The sequence below is a fragment of the Hylobates moloch genome, unplaced genomic scaffold (genome assembly GCF_009828535.3).
Source record: "Hylobates moloch isolate HMO894 unplaced genomic scaffold, HMol_V3 SCAFFOLD_21, whole genome shotgun sequence".
Lineage (NCBI taxonomy): Eukaryota > Metazoa > Chordata > Mammalia > Primates > Hylobatidae > Hylobates > Hylobates moloch.
This window is the reverse complement of record NW_026652296.1, coordinates 16,606,089-16,628,733: the sequence shown is the minus strand read 5'-3', so window position 1 is coordinate 16,628,733 and position 22,645 is coordinate 16,606,089. Positions and strand designations below refer to the sequence as shown.

Sequence of the window (22,645 nt, the reverse complement as noted above, 5' to 3'; positions counted from 1 at the left end):
GAGAGGGAACCAATGGGCAGAGCAACGGGAGCAGGCTGGGGGGCCAAGGGATTAAAGACTGAAGTGGGGGAGAGAGAAAGGGAGCACAGACATGAGTGTCCCACCATCCCAGGTGAGCTCAGTCTAGACCTGTTGTGCTTAGTGTTTGAACGGGAAGACTTTTCTGTAATGAGCTCTAAGTTCAGGGTTACTTTCATTATGTTCACCCCATTCTTAGAGCAGGAGTGAGTCCCTGCTCTATCCCCAGCTCCCAGCAGAGCAGTACATGTTGGCCAAATGAATGAGTGAATGAAGCCCTCAGTGCTCACCTGACAGCAGGTGCTCTGCAAACACTGAGCTAATGAAGTGTGTGTGTGTGTGTGTGTGTGTGTGTGTCTGTGTGTGTGTGTGTGTTGGTATCAAATCACACTCTAGGTCTTTGCCTCTGCAGGTGAGTGGGCCTCAGTTAGTCACAGGACTGTCATCCAAGTACCGAGTAGGTCCCTCCTCCCACCACCCTGGTGCTCAAAACTCCCCAGGGGCTCCTATCCCCCAACCCCTCCTCCAGCCAGCTGGCTGCACCTGGTAGGCGAGGGTCAGGTCAGGAGGTGAACGAAGAGGATGGCCAGGCCGATGTTCAGCAGGATCACCATGCAGATGAGGATGGTGTTGGGGACCTGGGAGCAGTGGAGAGAGGCTGCCTGAGTCCCCATGGCCTCTGAGACACCCCCCACCCAGGTCACAGCAACGCTGGACAGAGCAGGAACTTCTGGATGGACCTTCCTAAGCGCATTGCCGGCTTTGTTCACTGCTGTATCCTGTCACCTGGATGGCAGACCATCACAGCGGAAGGACTCTTCGAAATAACCAAATCCCTCAGGGCCCAGCGAGGGACAAGATCACGCCCCAAGTCATATAGTGTGTGAATCAGGCCTGGAACCCAGGCATCCTGCTAATTCCCCTTGGGACGCATTCTTCAGTCCCTCAAAGCCCAGCTTCAGGCTTTGTTGCCGCCGTTCCTAGCTCCCTGCCTCCCATAAGTCAGGAGGTCTATAACCCAAATCCTGTTGGGCCCTTCCTCCACCTTCAGGAAGCCCTCACTGCCACACCTTGTAGCAGATGCTGCTTGTGCCCAGCCCAACCCCCCCGACTAGGCAAATGGACCCACCCTCCAGCTGCTCAGGCTCCCAGCTGCCCCCTGCTCAAGAGAACTGTCTCTGCCAATGGGATACCAGGTGCAAAGGTAGGAGGACTCCATGGGGCCATTTACCCTCCAACATCCTCTGTGGACCAGGCCAAGGCTATACTCCCCTAATCCCCAGCCCTGCTGCATTTCCCCCTGCTCTATCCTGCTTCGGTCTCTCGCACCCCAGCAAACCCCAAATCCCCTGCCCTGAATCCTGCTTCAAGCCCTGCTACCTCTAGGGAACCCGACCTTAGGCACACATTCTCCGACAGCCTCACCTCTTCCACCTCCACCTCCGCCTCTGCCGCCAGCGCTGCCTCCTTCCGCCCCTTCTTCTTGGCCCCGGCCTTGGTCAGCCCTCGGGCCTCAGTCTTGCGGGCCTTGGCCCTGGGCTCGGCTTTGGGGATGATGGGCTTGGGCTCCAGCTTGGCAGGGGTCTCGCGTGCAGGCTCGGGGCCTCGGAGAGTGGGGGCCTGCAGCGGGGCGGTGGCCGGAGACGAGGGCGCGGACGCGGACCCGGAGACCTCGGGCTCGGGCTGGTCCTCAAAGGGCGGGGGCTCCGGCGGCGTGGTGCGCACGGCATAGCTGTGGTAGCCCTGGTAAAGCGCCACCTCCGGCTCCCGCGACGGCGCAGGCGGTGCCTGCAGAGCCTCGATGGCCATGCGGTCGGTGGCTGGACGTGCAGGGCTGCGGCGGCCCGCGCCCTCAGACGGAGTGACTGGCCGGCCGCCCTCACCGCTGGGCTCGCCGTTCCAGGCGCCCGGGCTCAACAGGCTGTCCTTGGACACCCCGGGCCGGGGCCGCTTGGGCTGCGGGGGCGTCCCGGCCGGTGACGGGGAGCCACCCTCGGGTCGAGGGGTCTCACGCTCGTGCAGCTGCGGGCTCTCGCGGGGCGGCTCTGGGAGGCCTGCTGTGCCGGCGCCCCGGTCGGGGGGCTCCAGCAGGCTCTCCGAGTTCTCCAGGATCTCCTGCAGCAGCCGGCGCTTCTGATATTCCGGACCTGCCAGCGGCAACACAGGGAGGCTGGACTCGAACCCTGCACCACTGTTGGGTGATCCTGGGCCAGCCACTTCACCTCTCCAGCCTCATTCATGGGCTCAGTCGGCACTCACATAGCACTGACCAAGTGCCAGGCACTGTTCTAAGCACTTTCCAAATATTAACTCATCTAATCCTTGTAGTAACCCTATGAAGTTGATGCTACTGTGAACCTCAAAGGGAGGCTCTGAGAGGTTAAATCACTTGCCCAAAGTCACACAGCTGTCAAAGGGCAGAGCCAGGACTAGTACCCAGCAGTCTGGCTCCAGAGGCGATGCCCTTTACTATGGCACGAGTCTCTTTCCATTTCCTTATCTGAAACATGCGCCTGATCATACCTATTTTATAAATACGAATGGAAGGATTGAGAAAATGCATGTCAAAGGCGGAGCTCAGGCCAGGCACCGGCATAGACCAGCAGGGGGAGCGCTGTGACCAGAAGCGAGGGATCCTCCCAGGCATAGGTTTTCGCTCTTAGGTTTTGCATCTGGCCTCCTTTGGCCTCCTTTCTGCAGCCAGGATCACGTTTAGAAAACACACATCTGATCATGTCATTAACTTAAAAACCCTTCATGGCTGGGCGCGGTGGCTCACGCCTGTAATCCCAACACTTTGGGAGGCCGAGGCGTGCGGATCACAAGGTCAGGAGATCGAGACCATCCTGGCCAACATGGTGAAACCCTGTCTCTACTAAAAATACAAAAATTAGCTGGGCATGGTGGCGCATGCCTGTAATCCCAGCTACTCAGGAGGCTGAGGCAGGAGAATTGCTTGAACCCAGGAGGCAGAGTTTGCAGTGAGCCGAGATCGCGCCACTGCACTCCAGCCTGGTGACAGAGCGAGACTCCATCTCAAAAAACAAAACAAAACAAACAAACAAAAAAAAAACCTTCATCACAGAGAATCCCCATCTCTGTCCCTCAGGGGCTCCCACCACGCTATCCATGTGCCAGATCTCTACCAAGGCCGGGAGGTCTTCCCTACTCTGCAGCCTCGATTCTCAGGACCCACAGCCTACTTTGTGATGTGGCTTCCTGGCATGCTGCGCTGTCCGAGTTTCTGTGCCTTTGCACCTCCTCCACTCATCCCACCCAGCACTATCTGGTACAGCAGCTCTCAAAGTGTGGTCTCAGACTAGCAGCATCCCCATCGCCTGATCCTTAGAAATGCACATTCATTCATGGGCTCCACCCGGGTCCTACTGAGTCAGAAACTCTGGGGGTGGACCCAGCAATCTGTGTCAAATTTGAGACCCACTGACTTAACAGACTCTTGTTCAGCCTGCAAGATTCAGCTCAAATGGCCTCTCCTGAGGGAAGCCTTCTCTAACACTTCCTCTTGCCTAACTGCTTCCTGTGAGCTCCCTCCACTCCCATTCTAACACACAGTGCTCATCCTGCTGTGTGAAATGGAACCATAATCATGAGACAACAGCCACAGTCACTGAGAGCTTACTGAGGACTGGGAATGTACCTTACATGCATTTAATCCATGCACAAAAAAGCAGGCACCATTCTAACTCCCATTTTACAGATCAGGAAACTGAGGTTTACAGAGGTTAAACACCTCACTCAAAGTCTCACAGCTGGGAAGCAGTGGAATCAGGGTTTGAACGAATGCAGAGTCTGTTTATTGTACCCCTAGCTCTGTTGTTTTTGTGACTCTCTGCTCCCCTAGATTTTGGACCCCACTTATGTAGCCCCAGAGCCTGGCACAGTGCCTGACACATGGACAGTGCTCAATGCTTGACTGAAACCGTTGGGCAAGTGCAAGAAGCCATTTTTCCCTCTCATCCACAAGTGACTTCTCCCCTCTAAGCTTCACCAGCTCCAACTGTCTTCCCTGCTCCAAGCAGAGAGAAAAGATCACTTGGAGCGACTCTGCTGCCCTCCCCACGAGCTCAGCATGAAGGCAGAGATGTGTCTCCCCACCTACCCCTGCATCATCCCATCCCACATTTGCACCATGCCCCAGTTTCCAAGACTCACGGGCATCCAGGAAACCACTTGGGCATCTCAGATTCCAGTAAGCAAAGAAAAGCGCCCACCCTAGGGATAGCCCTACCCTTCCCATCCTTCCCTGGCTGGCCCTACCTGGCTGGTAGAAGTCCGGAGCCAGCTCCCTGGCCAAAGTGCGAGCAATGTTGGACTCCTGGTTGGCAGCCAGGGCGGCCTGTTCCGCTGCCTCAGCTTTGGCCTTGGCATGGCTTGTCCTACGGAGACAACGTGGCAGAGGACTCAGGATCCTTCCAGAGAACCAGCCTTCTGCCCCTTCTCCCCAACCCACAAAGAGACATGCTAAACAGAGCGTTCTTTCACTCAGGCAGTCTATGAATATTTATTGAGCCTCATGGCCCAGACTGCTATGCATTCTCCAGATCATTTCTTCTTCTTTCTGAGCACATAGATAGACTACCTTTCCCTGCCTCCCTTGCAGTTAGGTGTGGTCAGGTGACTGAGTTCTGGCCAATGCATTATGGGAAGACATCATGTATGCTATTTCCAGGCTTGGCCCATAAAAACTTCTGTGCCCTCTCTTTTTTCCCCAGCATTGCTGGTTGAATGCAGAGCAGGCTGAGTCCCCAGAATAGGGACTTAACCTCGTGTCACAGATCCTTTTGGCGATGTGGTGAAGCCTATGGATCCCTTCTCAGAATAATGTTTTCGAATGCATAATATACATAGGATTACAAAAGGATGCAGTTACTTGACATACTGTTTCCAAAATATTTAAAAGAACACATTTGTAAAATAATCATCTATATCTTTATAATCACATTAAACAAAATATCAGGTCTGTTAACTACTGTAATTTTAAAGTATAGATTAGCATAAAGGATATTTCAAGGATATCTAATTACAACATGTAATATGACATGAAAATATATGAGATTTCTATTGGTTGCAAAGTCACAGCTGCTACTACTACTACTATGGTTTATTGCCTATTTCCATAACTGAAGAGAAGGCTACATTTCAGTTGGAGTTAATAAAAATATAGATGTAGCTTTTCCCATTGTAGTGGGTACTTCTGGTGCCCTATGCAGATCCCTTCACTGGGCAAATGTGCCTACCCTCGGCTGATGTGAGTGTTGGCTGCTAATGGCTCCTTACTACCCCCAGAGAATTGTAGCCCATAGAAGCCACCTTGTTCCAGAAGTTAAAATACTGCCCTACTGGCCAGGCACGGTGGCTCACGCTTGTAATCCCAACACTTCGGAAGGCCAAGGCAGGCAGATCACGAGGTCAGCAGATAGAGACCATCCTGGCTAACATGGTGAAACCCCGTCTCTACTAAAAAATACAAAAAATTAGCCGGGCATGGTGGTGGGCACCTGTAGTCCCAGCTACTCTGGAGGCTAAGGCAGGAGAATGGCATGAACCTGGGAGGCGGAGCTTGCAGTGAGCCGAGATTGCGCCACTGCACTCCAGCCTGGGTGATAGGGCGAGACTCCATCTCAAAAAAAAAAAAAAAAATCCTGCCCTGCCTACCCCTAAACCCAGGCAGCCCATACCGATGACTGGTACTGGTCAGCCTCTTGCCTCACGAGGAAGGAACTCCAGCTGCAGCAGGTACAATCCACGCTCCAGAGCCCCTGGTGGACTGCCTGAAGCAGGTCTCCAGCTGAGACCACATCTTAGCTCATCTCCTTCCCTACGCCATCCTGCGTCTCATTCTCCTCTCTCCTGAAAGCCTCCCTCAGTAAATCACTCATACAAGAATCCCCACTTCAGGCTCTACTTCTAGGGAATCTAACCTACACCATCCAAGTTCATGGACCCCTGAAATCTATCCACAGACCCTCCTGTGGACTCCAAGTTAAGAAATCTGAGCCCATAAATGATTGCGCGGAGGAAAGCGCCTTCCCACAGCCCCACAGTTGCACGTGACAGGAGCAAATCTTAAACATTCATTGTGTTAAGTACCTGAGCTTTGGGAGATGTCTGTTTCAGCTGTCAGCCTAGCTTAACTCATAGAAGTACCTACTAAAGTAATAACAGTCCAATTTCCGAACGGGCCAGGCATGGTTCTAAAGGAGTTATGAAGATTATCTCATATGCTCATTCTAATGCCTTAGGAAGCTGGTGCTGTTATTATTATCCCTATTTTACAGAAAAGAAAATTGAAGCGCAAACAGGTTAAGCAATTAGCCCAAGGTCACAGAGTCCTGAAGTGCAGGAACTGGGATTTTAAACCCAGGAAACGTAACTCTCGGGCAGTGGTGTCCAATCTTTTGGCTTCCGTGGGCCACATTGGAAGAAGAAGAATTGTCATGGACTACACAGAAAATGCACTAACACTAATGATAGCTGATAAGCTTAAAAAAAACAAATCACAAAAAAAAATCCCATAACATTTTAAGAGAGTTTACGAATTTGTGTTAGGCTGCATTCAAAGCCATCCTGGGCTGCATAGGGCCCACGGGCAAGGGTTAGACAAGCTTGCTCTATACCAGTAGCTGAGCATGTGCCAGAGCCTGTGCCAGGAGCTGAGCATGGCCAGGAACTGAGGACAGAGACTCTGTGGACCAGAAAGGCCACTGTCAGATGAGGGAGCTGGCTAGTAAACAGACACAAAAACTATTTAATAAAATGCAATTAAATAAAAAGTACCTAAATATAATTGTGAAATATGTCCTGAAGGAGGAGTAGAGAATATAATGAAAATGCAGAATAGAAAGACTTAAGGTTGATGGGTGGTGGAGGTGGGCTGGTCAGGAAAGGATTCCTTGAGGAAGTTGACATTTGAGTTGAGACTTGAAGAAACACATACATTAGGCCCCTAAGAGGTGGGTGGGTCAATGAGCCAGGTAGACAGAAGGGCACGTGCAAAGACTCTGAGACTGAGGAAGAACTTGGTGCCTTCGAGGAGCTGCAAAGCCAAGTCAGAGTGTCCACTCTCTACAGATGAGTTACTTCCTTGGGGACCTGATGTGTGTGTGTGTCTTTACCTCAGTCTCCAGCAGAGAACTGGGCGCACAGTAAGGGGGATAAATTCCCTTAAGCTTCTACTATGCACCAGGCCTTTTATCCCTTACAAACCTCAAAACTGTGAGGTAGTGAGGTAGTGTTTACCTGTTCCTACTTCACAGGTGGGGAAACTGAGGTTCAGAAAGGTGTCTTGCTCAAGGAAACAAAATAGGAGTTAACATTTACAAAACACTTAGTATATGCCAAGGGCTTTACAGAAATTAACTTATTTAACCCCCAATAACTCTACAGGGTAGATGTTACTCCTATCATCCCTCTCTACAGAGGAGACATCCAAGGCATAGGAGTGTTCTAAAGAACCCAGGCCAGCATGGTGGCTCATGCCTGTAATCCCAGCACTTTGGGAGGCTGAGGCAGGAAGATCACTTGAGCTCAGGAGTTCAAGACCAGCCGAAGCAACATAGCAAGACCTTGTCTCTACTAAAAATAAAAAATAAAAAAAATTAGCCAGGTGTGGTGGCACACGCCTGTAGTCCCAGCTACTCAGGAGGCTGCAGTGGGGGGTGGGGGGTGGGTTGCTTGAGCCCAGGAGATCGAGGCTGCAGTGAGCTATTATCGCACCATTGCACTCCAGCCTGGGCAACTGAGCAAGACCACGTCTCAAAAAGAAAAAAGGATCCACCCAAGCTTACGTAGCTAGTAATTACCAGAGTAAGGATTCAAACCAAAGCATTCTGGGATCTAGAGTCTGTATCCTAACCACAGGCTCAATTTCCACTCAATAACAAGCAGCAGAGTAAGATTCCAAACCTGGAGCTGTCTGGTTTCCAAGCCCCTGCCTCTCCACTATGCCATATTGCCATAGTAATGTTTACTGAATGAATGAATACATGGCTGAAGGCACGCATGCAGGCATGCACATATGTAGGGGCAAGGAGGCAGCCTAGGGAAGAGTTAAGAGCACATAGTTTTAGAATTAACAGCCCTGGATTCCAATTTGGGCTCTGCCAAGGCCGGGGACAGAGTGAGATGACCGAGGCACTCACCTCAGGGGCAAAATTTATGGGGTTGCCAAAAAACTCAGTGATCAAGAGGAATCACATTTTAATGCAATATTTTAAAAGTCAAAATTAATGCAAAAATAAATCCTTGATGAACAACCTATGAAGGAAATTTTTAATAAAGCCTGGATTGGACCCTGCATTTGGATCCCTCACTTACTCACTCACCTCACCCCACTGGGAGTCTAGGACCTTGGGTGCATGCATGGCTTCACCTCTCTCTGCCTCAGTTTCTTCATCTGTAAAGTGGAAATAGTAATTCTCCCCTCCTGAAGTTGCTGTGAAAACTAAGTGAGAGGCAACGCGTGAAAGTGTTTAGCCTTGATGATGATGATGATGGTGGGTGTTGGTGGCAGTGGTGAAAGAGGAGGAGGAGGATGACATTTGTACATCAAAACTGAGTGTGCCACATGCATATCCCCAGGAGGGAGGGGGAGGGAAAGGGCTGGGCAAGACTTCAAACTGAGAAAATGTCCTTTTTTTGGTCATGTGAGCGGAAAGATGCCCACTTTCTGGTGCCTTTGGAAGCTGTGCCGAGGACTCCTCAGGCAGAAAAGGCAGCCTCTCCCCACAGCCCTGGAAGATTCTGGGGGACCAACTGTGCACAGCCAGAACAGGGGCGGCCACACAGCCCAGGGCAATGAGGGCTGCTGTGCTGGAAGCAAGCATACTCCCTGTCCATCTCCAACCACCCGACCCGCTGCATCCTATCAGCACTTCTCCCCTGTCCCATGCTCCCAATCTCTGATCCCAGCCTTCAGGCCAGGAACCCCAGTGTTCTTCAGCACCCTCCCTCCCCACCTCCTTCCACATCCACAGCCCATCAATCACCAACACTGGTCTCTCCGGCTCCCTTTATAACTCTTGAACCCTCTGCCACTCCTCCTGCACGCCCTCCCATGTGTCTCCCCTGCCTGCAGGCTCACTCCTACAGCTGCTCCTACACACACTGGCTCAGCGAGCTTGCTTAACCACTCACCTGTGGCCTCACCCCTTGCTTCAGATCTTTGCAAGTCTTCCTACTGTGCTCAAAATAAAACCCTAGCTACTTAGTATGGCCTTTGAGGCTCTCCAGACCCTTGCCCAAGGCAGTCTGGATGGGGTATACCAGCAGCTCACGGGGTGAAGGGCAGGCGGAATCACTGTGGCTGGGAGACTATTGCTTCTAGGCCAGTGCCTCTCCTAATGCAGTCCGTGACCCCCACCCAATATCTTCATCACCCGGAAGCTCAGAAATACAAATTCTCAGGCTCTGCCCAGACCGACTCATTGGAATTTGAAGGGAACGAGCCTAGGAATCTGTGTTTTATATTCCAGATCCTGACTTAAGTTTGAGAAGCACGTGTTCCACAGAGAGAAAAGCCAGCTCCATCTTGAAGTTGTTCTCAGCCTGCTCAAGCCCCTAGAAGCCTTGGATGTTTTCCTTTCAGCACCAGGGTCCCTCCCTGAATCAAGGCCCTGCTGGGGAAATCAGGAAGCATTCCTGCTCTGCTGATCACTCACCGTCTCTGGATCCATGCCTCTGGGTGAGGGTCTGGAGGATGTCTCTGACCCTGCCTGGGGGAAGGGAGCAGTCACTGGGGCCCAGGGAGGAATGGGGAGACTCTTCTTGATTTCATTCGGATTAACTTTTGTCAGCAGGGTTAAAAATAAGGCTGGTGTTTCTGGGGTAGGAGCAGGGCTCTCACCCAATAGAGCCACTTCTAAAAGCACCTGCCCCCACCCTGGCCTCCTTTCCCCATCTCTCCTCCCAGGCCCACAACTGCTTGGTTGTTTCCCAGTTGTCTCCACTAGGCACTGGTGGCTTTATGAGGCCAAAGGGGGACACTCACCAGACTTGCCCCAACTCTAGGCCTTTGCTTAGGCTGTTCCCCTACCTGGAAGGCTCTCTCCCCTCCTGCCACAATCTTGGCCTTAAAGAGTCAGTTTTAGACCCACCTCTATGTATTGGTTCATTCATTTAATACAACTTTATGAAGTGCCTACTATGTGCTAGGCACTTTTCTGGGCACTGAAGACATAGAGGCAAACTGAACATCCAAAAATCCCTTGTATGGTCAGGCACAGTGGCTCACGCCTGTAATCCCAGCACTTTGGGAGGCTGAGGCAGGAGGATCACTTGAGGCCAGGAGTTTAAGACCAGCCTGGGCAACACAGCAAGACCCCAACTCTACCTTAAACAAAAAAAAAGGAAAAAAGAAAGAAAGGAAACAAAAATCCCTTGCAGAGGTTACATTCCAGGGCATGTGTCAGCAGATGACAGTGGTAGGCTAAACCCAGCCTGCTGCCAGCTTTTGTACCAACCATGAACTAAGAATGGTTTTTATATATTTGAATGGTTAGAAAAAAAAAAAGTAAGGCCAGGCATGGTGGCTCACGCATATAATCCCAGCACTATAGGAGGCTGAGGCGGGTGGATCACTTGAGGCTAGGGGATCAAGACCAGCCTGGTCAACATGGCGAAACACTGTCTCTACCAAAAAATACAAAAATCAGCTGGGCACGGTGGTGAGCACCTGTGGTCCCAGCTACTTAGGAGGCTGAGGCAGAGATCACTTGAATCTGGGAGGCAGAGGTTGCAGTGAGCCAAGATTGCACACTGTACTCCAACTCCAGCCTGGGTGACAGAGTGAGACTCTGGCTCAAAAAAAAAAAAAAAAGTAACATTTTGTGACACATGAAAATTATATGAAATCCAGATATCTGTGTCCCTATAAACAAAATTTTGTTGAAACACAGCTATGCTCATACATATTGTCTAGAGTAGTTGCCATAGAGACCATATGACCTACAAACACCAAAATATTTACCATCTAGTCCTTTACAAAAGTCTGCCGACCCTTGTACTAATGGATTCACTCAATGAATGTCTCCTCTACTATTATTATGAATAATATTAATCTTGGTTATTTGTTGAGCAGTCTGTGACCAGCCTTACGCCATGGCCTCCTGTGTAAACACATACGGCCTCAGAGAGCCGGAGGTCACACACTAGAAAGTGAACCTGCCCAAGCTCTTACCCATGACACCAAGCTGCTGCCTCCCTGGTACCACTTCTGAGCCAGGTCTGTCATGTGCTGGGGCCAAGGATGGAAATCAATAGGACCCAGCAGCTGCCTGGGGAGCTCGCAGCCCAATGCAGCCCTGCCAGGTCAATCAGGCAACATTTCTGGAAGTCCATGGATGAGCAGGGGCTCACAGCAAAGTCTATAAACCACATGGTGGAGTGGCAAAGAAAGGGTAACTCTGCCCAGGTTGCCCAGGTGCAGACCCTAGCTCTGCTCATCACCTTGAGCCCAGTCTCCTCATCTGTAAAATGAGAATAATAAGGGCACGCGTCTCCAAGGAATGGTGTAAGGAGTAAATTAGTTACAGTCACGTGGCTCAGAACACAGGAAGTGCTACCTAAGGGCTTGTTACATAAAATGAGAAGTGCAGTTTTAGCCTGGGCAACACAGTGAGACCCCGTCTCTACAAAAAATAAAAATAAAAACATTAGCCAGGCATGGTAGCTAATGGTCCCCACTACTTGGAAGGCTGAGGTGGGAGGATTGCTTGAGCCCGGGAGGTCAAGGCTGCAGTGAGCTATGATTATGCCACTGCACTCCAGCCTGGGTGACAAAGCAAGACCCTATCTCAGAAAAGAAAGAAAGAAAGAAGAAGAGAAGAGAAGGCACAGTGTTTTGAAGGGGACTGAAACAAAAGTCCTGAATGTCCTAAATGCCACTGAATTGTTCACTTTAGTATAATAATAATAATAATAATAATAATAATAATAATAATAAATCCTTCAGCCCAGGAATCCCATGGTAGGTTTGGATGATGGGGGCAGATAATGAGGGTCCCTGGCGCAGGCCACTGCCAGCCTCTCTGGAGGCTGCTGAGGTGGTTACAGGGAAAGTGCTGCCCAGCGTCTTCCTGAGGTGGGGATGCTTCCAATGTCACTGCCCTACCCTCTCCCAAGATAGCCCCTCCTCCCCAGCTCTGGCTGGTCATGGCCATTTCCCCCAGAACAACCAGGGTCAGGCTAATCTAGAGGGAGGACCACAGCTGGGTGTCCAGCCAGTGGCCCAGAGAACTCCCTAGGAGAAAGCCCTTTCTGCCCCCAAGGATGCAGGTGCAGTCAGGGAGCCCTGATCCATGGGACCTTCCCCCTCCCCACCCAGGACTCCATTCATTCTCATTCAGCAAATGTGTGCTGAGCCCCTGCTATGTGGAGCCCAGAACTGGATGCTAGAGACATGGACAGTGGTCAATGAGGCAGGCAGTGCCCTACTGGGAAGCCCCTCACAGACGGATTAAGGGCACAAACTCAAGTCCAATTCGTAGCACCATCATCTAGATATCTGACCTTCGCTCTCTGGCCTCAGTTTCTTCAACTCTGAAATGAGAATAAACTCACAAAATTACTGGGAGTCTGAAATGAGATAGCACAAACGTGCTTAGCATAAACTGAGCACGTAACAAATATTAGCTATCATTATTGTTTCTGTTACTATTATAACAATGCTGACGACCATTCACTCCCAAAATTCTCTCATTTGCCAACATATGGATGTGTCATTTAAACATCATTTCAGGGTTCACCCACATTGTAGCATGCATCAGTACTTCATTCTTTTTATTGCCAACTAATATTTCACTGTGTGGATAAACCATATTTTGTTTACCTGTTCAACAGTTGACGGATATTAGGGTTCTTTCCACTTTTTGGTTATTATGAATAATGCTGCTATGGACATCTGTATGCAAGTTTTTGGGTGGACATGTTTTCATTCCTCCTGAGTATATACCTAGGAGCAGAATTGCTGGGTCCTGTGGTAACTCTATGTTTAACCTTTTGAGGATCTGCCAAACTGGTCTTGAGATGGCTGTACCATATATGTTCCATCGATAACACATGAGAGTTCCAGTTTCTCCACATCCTCCCTAACACTTGATATCATCCTTCTTTTTTTTTTTTTTTGGAAACAGAGTCTCGCTCTGTCACTCAGACTGGAGTGCAGTGGTGCAATCTTGGCTCACTGCAACCTCCGCCTCCTGGGTTCAAGTCATTCTCCTGCCTCAGCCTCCCGAGTACCTGGGATTACAGGCGCCTGCCACCACGCCCGGCGGATTTTTTGTATTTTTAGTAGAGACGGGGTTTCATCATGTTAGCCAGGGTGGTCTCATCTCCTGACCTCATGATCCACCCCCCTCAGCCTCCCAAAGTGCTGGGATTACAGGCGTGAGCCACCACGCCCGGCCCATCCTTCGTTTTGATTGTTGCCATACTAGAGGTTTGGGAAGTGCCATCTCATTGTGGTTTTGATTTGCATTTCCCTGATGGCTAATGGATGTTGAGCATCTATGTGCTTCATGGCTGCTTGTATATCTTCTTAGGATAAATGTCTATCCATATCCATCGCCAGATTTTAATTGGATTTTTTTTCCTTTTTATTATTGAGTTGTAAAATTTCTTTATATATTCTTATGCAAGTCACTTATCATATATATGATTTGCAAATATTTTTCCCATTCTCTGGGCTGTCTTTTTACTTTCTTCCTTTGAAGTACAAAAGTTATTTTATTTTAATGAAGTCCAATTTAGCTATCTTTTGTCACTTGTGCTTTTGTCATAGCTAAGAAGGTTTTGCCTAATCCAAGGTCAAAAAAATTTACTCTTATATTTTCATCGAAAAATTTTATGGTTTTAGTTCTTCTACTTAGTTCTACAAACACTGTTTCTAATAAAAAAAAATGGGAAATAACGTAAGGGCTCATCCCACCCTCTGAGGTAGGTACTACCACCACTTTACAGATGAGGAAACCAAGGCACAGAGAGGTTAGATCATTTGCTCATTCTTGTTATAATCAAAGTAATAATGAAGGCAGCCATGGCCCCTGCTCTTGAAGGATGTAGAGTCTGCTAAGAGAGACAAGACCAAGTAAAAAATCTTGAGTGCAGAATAAGACTATGGGGCAGGAGAAAGCCCATGGGGTGGGTGATATGTTCATAATTTGTATTCTATTATTTTTATATTTTAAATATAAATATGAGATATATTGTATATACTATAAAAATAAAATGGCTTCCTCAAAGAAAATTTTGGAAAATGAGCATTTTTAAAAATAAAAAATTGCTATTAACATTTTCGTCTTTTTCTTTTTAACATTTTTTTTTTTTTAAAGAGACAGAGTCTTGCTCTGTTGCCCAGGCTTGGGTGCAGTGGTACAATCATAGCTCACTGCAACCTTGAACTCCTGGGCCCAAGTGATCCTCCCACCTCAGCCTCCCAAGTAGCTCAGATTACAGGGGCATGTCACTGTACCCGGTTACCATGGTGGTATATTCCAAGTTGGTTAGGAACACAGCTGCATGACTGTGGGTGACTTACTGAAATTCTCTGTACTTTGATTTTTCCATCTGTAAAATGAGGTTATGAAGAGCCCCTATCTCATAGGCTTGTGGGGATTAGAGACAGAAGTGACCAGCAGAAAGCACTGGGAACAGGGCCTGGCACACAGCAAGCTCGATGCAGATTTGTTCTAGCTGAGGCGAGGAGCAAGGGTGGTGTTGGGGATTCTAAGGTTGGGGGGCTGTGATAACCCTCAGGCCCTATGTAGAACCTCTCCATCTTGGAGGCTCCACTGAAATCCCCCAGCCTCCAGCTGGAGCGAAGCCTACTCCAGTGAGGGAGTGGGTGTCTGAGCTCTCAGCCTAGAAGACGGGGCAAAGTAATAAGAGTTGCTGCTGACCGGCTGGGCGCAGAAGCTCACGCCTATAATCCCAGCACTTTGGGAGGCAGAGGCAGGTGGATCACTTGAGGTCAGGAGTTTGAGATCAGCCTGGCCAACATGGTGAAACCTCGTCTCTACTAAAAATACAAAAATTAGCTGGGCGTGGTGGTGCGCATCTGTAATCCCAGCTACTTAAGAGGCTGAGACAGGAGAATTGCTTGAATCCAGGAGGCAGAGGTTGCAGTGAGCCGAGATTGCACCACTGCACTCTAGCCTGGGCAACAGAACCAGGCTGTCTCAAAAAAAAAAAAAAAAAAAAAAAGAGTTGCTGCTTACTGAGAGCTAACTATGCGCCAGACACTCAGCCAAAGGCATCGGTGAATAATAGCCCCAAAGATATTTGGTCCTAGTGTCTGGAACCTGTCGATGTTACCTTCTATGGCAAAGAGGGCTTTGCAGGTGTGATTAAATGAAGGATCTTGAGATAGAGAGGTCATCCTGGGTTAGACAGGTAGGCCCTAAATGTAACCACAGGTGTCCTTATAAGAGGGAGATTTGATAACAGAAGAGGAGAAGCTGATGTGATGATGGGAGCAGAGATGGGAGTGATGTGTTTTGAAGACAGAGGAAGGTGCCATAAGCTCAGGAATGCAGGGGGCCACTAGGGGTTGAAAAGACAAGCACAAAGATCCTCCCCTCCAAGCCTCCAGAAGGAAATCTGACTTTAGACTTCCAACCTCCAGAACTGTAAAAGAATACATCTGTATTGTTTTAAGCCACCGAGTTTGTAGTAATTTGTTACTGCAGTAACAAAACAAAACAAAACAAGCTGTGTGATCTCATGTTGTCCTCAAGATGATGCACTTTACAGCAGAAGAAACGCAGGCTCAGAAAATCATTTGCCCATGGCTCATAGCTAGTAAGTCCAGAGCTGGCTCAAGCCCAAACCCAGGACTCCCTGGCACAAAAGCCTTTGCTGACCCCTGCATCTGCTGCACCGCTTCAGCTCATGCCCACTTTCCACAGAGCCCAGCAGCTGTGGTTGCCTCAGCCCAGCCTCATCCCCCAGGGATATCAGGAGGCCCCCGAGTTTTATATTCCTGATATTCCTGCTGCCTGTCTGACAGGGCCTGGGGCTGGGTTACCAGCATGTTCCCCACATCCTTCACATCTGCAAGAAAGTCTGGTTCTCTGGGGCCTGGCATCGCCTGGCTGACTGTGCAGGACAGAGATCTGGCTGCACTTTGGCAACCAATGAAATGACAGGGAGGGAACCTTGGGCCTTGCTCCTCGCCCACCAACCAACAGAGTAGTGGACCCTGCAGTTCAACCTGGATCTAGCTGCCAGCAAAGAGGCTTTCACTGCATGAGCTGACAAAGTGCTTCAAAACCATACGGGGAAACTTCCTTTTCAAAAAATCTATGCCTGATTTTAAAATTTTACAAACTACAAAAACCATCATATTAAAGCAACAGTGTGCTGAAGTCACTTTGCTAATACAATAGCTATTTTAGCTTTTGAGCCTTCCTTGTCTGTCCAGGTGCACACCTATTATTTTTTCGTTTTTGTGGGGGGCCCTCCATTTATAACACAACATACACACCTATTTTTTATCAGGGCTGTGAACACAATAAAGATTCCATTTTTGAGGCATGGTGGTTAATAGCATGGAATCTGAAGTCACACTATGTGGGTGTGAATCCCTGACTTACTAGCTTTCACCTAGACGAGTCACTTAGTCCCTCTGTGCATTGGTTTTCTCTTCTTAAAAGTAAGAGATGCCAGGCAGATTTCTCATATGGCTCCTGTATTCCCATCCTAGGGTAATCCCTTCCCTCTGAGTGTGGGCTGGACCTAGAGACATGCATCTAAAGAACAGAATATGCAAAAGTCATGGGATGTCACTTCCATGATTCGTTTAGACTGTGACTTCTCTCTTGCCACCAGTCTCTTGCTGGCTTTGCTGAAGCAAGCTGCCATGTTGGAGAGGAATTGAGCCCCTCAGTCTAATAGGCTGCAAGAAACTGGATCCTACCAACAACCACGTGTTTGAGAAATGGATATTTCCCTGGTGGAGCTTTCAGATGAGACCACAGCCCTGGCCAATACCTGGACTGCAGCCTGAGAGAGACCCTGAGCCAGAGGACTCAGCTACCATACCCTGATACCCGACCTGCAGAACTGTTAAGACAACAAATGTGTGTTGTTTTAAGCTGCTCTGTGTAGGGATAATTTGTTACGCAGTGATGGGTAACTAACACAATGGGGATAATAATAGTGCCTACATCATAGGGTAATGAAAATTAAATGAGTTAATGGCCACAAAGGGCTAAGAACAGTGCCTTGCACAGAGTAAGCACTAGAGAAGTGTTAGCTGTTCCTGCCATACTTTTATAATTTATTCACTTAAGTAATTTTCCATGTTTCCATATACTGACATTTATCATTTAATTGTTCAACCATTTTTTTCTTTAAAAATCCAGCATCTACATATTTTTGTGCTAGTGATTCCCCTTCTGGGAGTGTGACCAACAGATATACTCATATTGTACAAAATGACACATGTACGAGTCCCAAATGACTTCTGGAAACTTTTGTCCCCATACCCATCATTCACTTCTTTATCTGGTGAACTCCTACTCATCCTTCAGGACCCTTCCCCAGGAAAGCTTACCCTAACTGCCAGCTGTCTGCTCTTTCTATCGCTTGCATTTAGCTGCCAGGTGACTTTGCCTTTCTCTGATTAGTCTGTGAGCTCCACGGTATTTATTGTAACACTGTAACAGCAAAAGATTGGAAACAAAGCCAAGTCCAGCAGTACAGAGCTGGTTAACTAAATTATGGCATAGCCATTTGAAGGAGTATTATGTAGCCAATCCTAGGAATAAGATTGATCTTTATGTATGACAAAGAGTGAATTCCAAGATATGTTAAGTCAGGTAGCGAGGTGTAAAAGAATTTCTATTGTATGTAACATTTGTGTAAACAGACAACCTGTTTGCTCTTCTATATACAGAATATTTATGGAAAGATAGGCAAGAAACTTATAATACAGGTTGCCCACTGGGAATGAGGTGGAAGGGAGGAAGACAGACAGACAGACAGACAGACACACACACACATACACACAGACAGACATTTGGGCTGGTTATTTTCCTTTTGCCCCATCTCCTCCCCTTGCCCCACTCCATCCATTCCCTAGCCAGCTCTGCCCAGGGAGATCATCTCTACAGCCTGCATCACCAGCACCCTTGCTCACTGGCTTCCAGTGCGCCCAGTCAATTGGGGGCCCCAGCAAGAGGCCAGAGAGGGCTGGGTGTCTATTCCACTTATCCCTCTTCCTGCCTGGCTCCCTCCTCCACAGCTGCAGCTCTCCCCACCTCCACCGCCCCCCTCCACGCCTGCAGCTCTCCCCACCCCCAGTGTCTCCCTCCACACCTGCAGCTCTCACCCACCCACCACTGTCCCCCTCCACACCTGCAGCTCTCCCCACCCCCACTGTCCCCCTCCACATCTGCAGCTCTTACCCACCCCCACCATCCCCCTCCACACCTGCAGCTCTCACCCACCCCCCACCGTCCCCTCCACACCTTCAGCTCTTACCTACCCCCACCGCCCCCCTCTACGCCTGCAGGTCTCACCCACCCCCACCGCCCCCCTCCACAGCTGTAGCTCTCACTGCCCCCACCGTCCCCCTCCACAGCAGCAGCTCTCACCCATCCCCAACACCCCCCTCCACAGCTGCAACTCTCACCCACCCGCACTGTCCCCATCCCTGCTCCAGTCATCACACCATTTCCCTCTCGCCCACCTCTTGCCCCTTCAGGCCTAGGGTATAACAGCTCCCATGGCTGCTGGTCCTGGATGCCTTAACATACCTTGTTAATTTTTCTGCCCACATCTCTGCAAACAGCACCTTCATTAAACTCTCCCCAATTAAACCCTTGCAATAGACCCTTTCCTGCCAGGACCCAGACTAATACGACCCTTCTGGATATTCTGAATGTGCATAAATTATATTCACTCCAAAATAAATAAATAAATATTTTTAAAATCTCAAATCTATTAGTACTAGAACTTTTAGAAGTATGATTTCATTTATTCCTTACAACAATCCTAGCGGGCAGGTATTATTACGTCTACTGAATAGGGAAACTAGGCCTCCTTTGGGGGCAGCCACACAGCAGGGAAGCTCTGGGTTGGGAAGGAACGGCAGTCTACCTGATTCCAAAGGCTGTGCTAAGCCTCATCACTAGCACCCTTGCTCACTGGCTTCCAGCGTGCCTAGCCGACTGGGGGCCCCAGCAAGAGGCCAGAGAGGGCTGGGTGTCTATTCCCCTTCTATCTCAGGGCAGGATGGCCCTAGGGGAGATTCCAGTCTAATCTCCTGCCTATCACGCAAGAAGAGGGAAAAGCCTGGGTTAAAAACCCAAGTTTCCCAGGCTGGTCCTGTTCCATCTGATGCTCTCTAATGCCTTCTTAGAGCTGGAAGGCATGACTGAGATGTAGGCAGGGGGTGATATATATATATATCATATATATATATATATATGATATATATATATATGATATATATAAAACCACCTGCTGGCTGGGCGCGGTGGCTCCCGCCTGTAATCCCAGCACTTTGGGAGGCCAAGGTGGGTGGATCACGAGGTCAGGAGTTCAAGAACAGCCTAGCCAAGATGGTGAAACCCCATCTCTACTAAAAATACAAAAAATTAGCTGGGCGCAGTGGCAGGTGCCTGTAGTCCCAGCTACTCAGGAGGCTGAGGAAGGAGAATCATTTGAACCTGGAGGGTGGAGGTTGCAGTGAGCCGAAATCGTGCCACTGCACTCCAGCCTGGGTGACAGAGTGAAACTCCATCTCAAATAAATAAATAAATAAATAAACAAATAAATAAATAAATAAATAAATAAAACAAACCACCTGCTGTGTGCTGTGCCAGGTGGCTAACCATTTAGCTGCTGGGTGCTGGGAAAGACCAAGTGGACGGAATACCAACAGGGGTAGGGGGGATGCCTGGGGGGCTCGCGGAGGCTGCTAGTGACAAACCAGTACAGACTATTTCAATATTTAACAATTGGCCTGACCGTACCTACTGGGGTGCCCAGCTAGATGCTAACCCCGGATGTAAATATTCCTTCTTATGCCACATCTGGTCCAGAAACCTTCCCCAGAGGCCACCCCCAGAAAATTTGGTCTTAAACCTCTGCTTAAAACCCCACAGTGCCTTTCCTAGTGCCTGAAGGATGACATGGAAATGCTTTCGTACAACCTCATGACTTAGCTCCTGCCAACTTCTCTGGTCTGACTCCAAACTCAGCCTTCTAGTCGGACAGAAACTTCCAGTTCCTCAAACGTGCCCTGTCTCTTGTTTCTATGCCTGGGGTGAAAACATAGGTAGTTTCTTCTCCTGGGAACCCTTGTCCCCATCCCCATCTTTCACTTCTTTATCTGAACTCCTACTCATCCTTCAGGACCCTTCCCCAGGGTAGCTCACCCTGACTGCCGGCTCTCTACTCTACCGTCTCCTGCATTTCTCTTCCCAGGTCACTTTGTCTTCCTCTGATTAGTCTGTGAGTCCCACAAGGGGCAGAAGCTTCGCTGCTGTGTGCCTGTCACCAGACAGAGGCTGGCACAGAGCAAGACTATTTATCCGAAAATATTTCGGCTCACCAGGAATGTGATGGATAAACGTTTTGTTATAAGAATCACATACACTTGACTGTGAGACTCACAGAGCTGGATGGATCCTCAGGAATCATCTCATCTCCTTTAAGATCAACACAGTAACAAGAAGGGGAAACTGAGGCCCAGAGAAGTCTGTGTGACCATTTTCAATTTTCAATCATTGAAAGTTAGTCATTGTGATTGTTACTCTGTTATAGACATATTGGAAGGGTCATGTACTACATGACAGGCCCCATTGTAAGTGCTTGTACATATCATGTCACTTTACCTGAACAGAAGCCTTATGAGAGAAATACTATTATTATCACCCTCAGTGTACACATGAGAAAACCGGTGCTCTGAGCATTTCAATAACTTGCCCAAGACAACTTGCACACAGACAGCAAGGGATGGAAAGTTAGTCTGGGTCCACAGGAGGTGCTCATGGAAGCCTTGGGCAATTGAGCTGACACAAAAAATGTGATCATGTACCATGGATGAACAGAGGGTAAAACCTACCCCAGACCCCTTCCAGCCTCTTGCTTGGGGAACCTGGAGGCCTCAGATGGCCTAGGAGTAGTGAACATTTCTCTTTAGGAAACACAGACAGGATGAAGGTCCTGCCACCTTCTCCAGAGGGCCATGACTGTCACCATGCTCCTGGAGGGGGACGAAGTCTGCTGGAAAATGGCCTCACCATTTGCCTACTCTGCTCCCTGGGTGCAACCCAGCAAGAGGATGCTGAATCCCCTGGGACTCATCGCCATCATCATCATCATCATCATCAACATCAACGTCACCATTATGAATAGGCAATACTTGCTGCGCACCTACTAGGTGCCCGGCACTTGCATGCGTTTTCTTAATTAATTCTCACAATATTCTCTAAAGTAGATATCACTATCCCCACTTTGCAGGTGAGAAGATGACATAACCTGTCCAATCCACAAAGCCAGGGAAGAGGAAAGCGAGGAATTCTATTGTGGCTTAACACCAAAATAAGAAGATGGAAGCATTAGTTACTACTGGAGTCAGACAATCTGGTTTCAAACCCCAGCTCCCTCACTTCCAACTTGCATGATCTTTGCCAAGTCATGGAACCTCTCCCAGTCTCAGTTTCCCCATCTGTAAAATGGGTTACTAATAGCACTTAGCTATACTAGTAGCTACTTCTTGTAAGGATTATGTAAATTGTGGCATGTGAAGGGTATATTCATTCAGTTGTGACAAGTATTTACTAAGCACCTAATAGACTCTTTCCTGCCAGAACCCACACTGATACAACCCTTTTGGATATTCTAAATGTGCATATAGTATATAGTATATATGCACATTATGTGTACCAGAACCTGGGCTAATCTTGGGGTACCAGTGTGAACAGGACAGACTCGCCTTCTGGAACTTCCAGACCAGCTCAGCATTGTGCCCAGCACATAGTAGGCACCCCATGAATGTTAGCCGCTATTTTTTGTTATTATTACTTAGCGGATTTTCTTCCCAAGGGTTGGGCTCCCACCCTGCGGCTCGCCTGCCCAGGAGCATGCTGACTTAGCTCTTGGTGTGCTCTGCCCCAGCCCCGCCCCACCCCACCCAGGAGCTGGCCTGCAATGGCATCTTACGAGGCCCCAGTCAGCAGACATCTCCTGCCTAAATAAGGACAAGGCGCCCAGGACAGCTTTCTGTGAGCCGGAGGAATGTGACAGCTGAGTCCTCCCAGCCCAGCAGCCTCCCCCGCCTCCGGCCCCTCCCCAGGTGGGGCTCGGCTGGGGCATTCCAGCTTTTCCCAGAGCAGCCCCCAGTGTCACTGACACCCACTCGCACCCCACCCCAGGCTGCTCTAAAAACTGATAAGGAGCTCTGAGAAGGAATTCCAGGCAGCTCCATTTGCTCCTAGGGGCTGGCGACCCTGCTGTCACAGGGACAGGGGAGGAAGAAGCCTCCAGGAGGGGCCGAACCCAGCCTTCCTCTGGACAACTGCATCTCTTTGTTCAAAATGCACTTCTAGAGATCGGATTTGGCCCCAGGCACCGTGCCAGGTACTGGAGGTCCAGAGGA

At 49.1% G+C, this 22,645-nt stretch overlaps 1 protein-coding gene across 1 annotated transcript in view; it reads right to left on the bottom strand.

Annotated features, from left to right (window-relative positions):
- The window catches only part of JPH2 (junctophilin 2), a 79,761-nt gene that overhangs the window by 7,615 nt on the left and 49,501 nt on the right, over nucleotides 1-22,645 (bottom strand). Inside the window, exons 3-5 of the mRNA XM_032142209.2 lie at nucleotides 4,297-4,415; nucleotides 1,444-2,165; nucleotides 562-656 (exon numbers count right to left, since the gene is read on the bottom strand). Coding sequence (XP_031998100.1) covers nucleotides 576-656; nucleotides 1,444-2,165; nucleotides 4,297-4,415 — 922 coding nt within the window. The 3' untranslated portion in view covers nucleotides 562-575. The remainder of the gene's footprint in view (nucleotides 1-561; nucleotides 657-1,443; nucleotides 2,166-4,296; nucleotides 4,416-22,645) is intronic.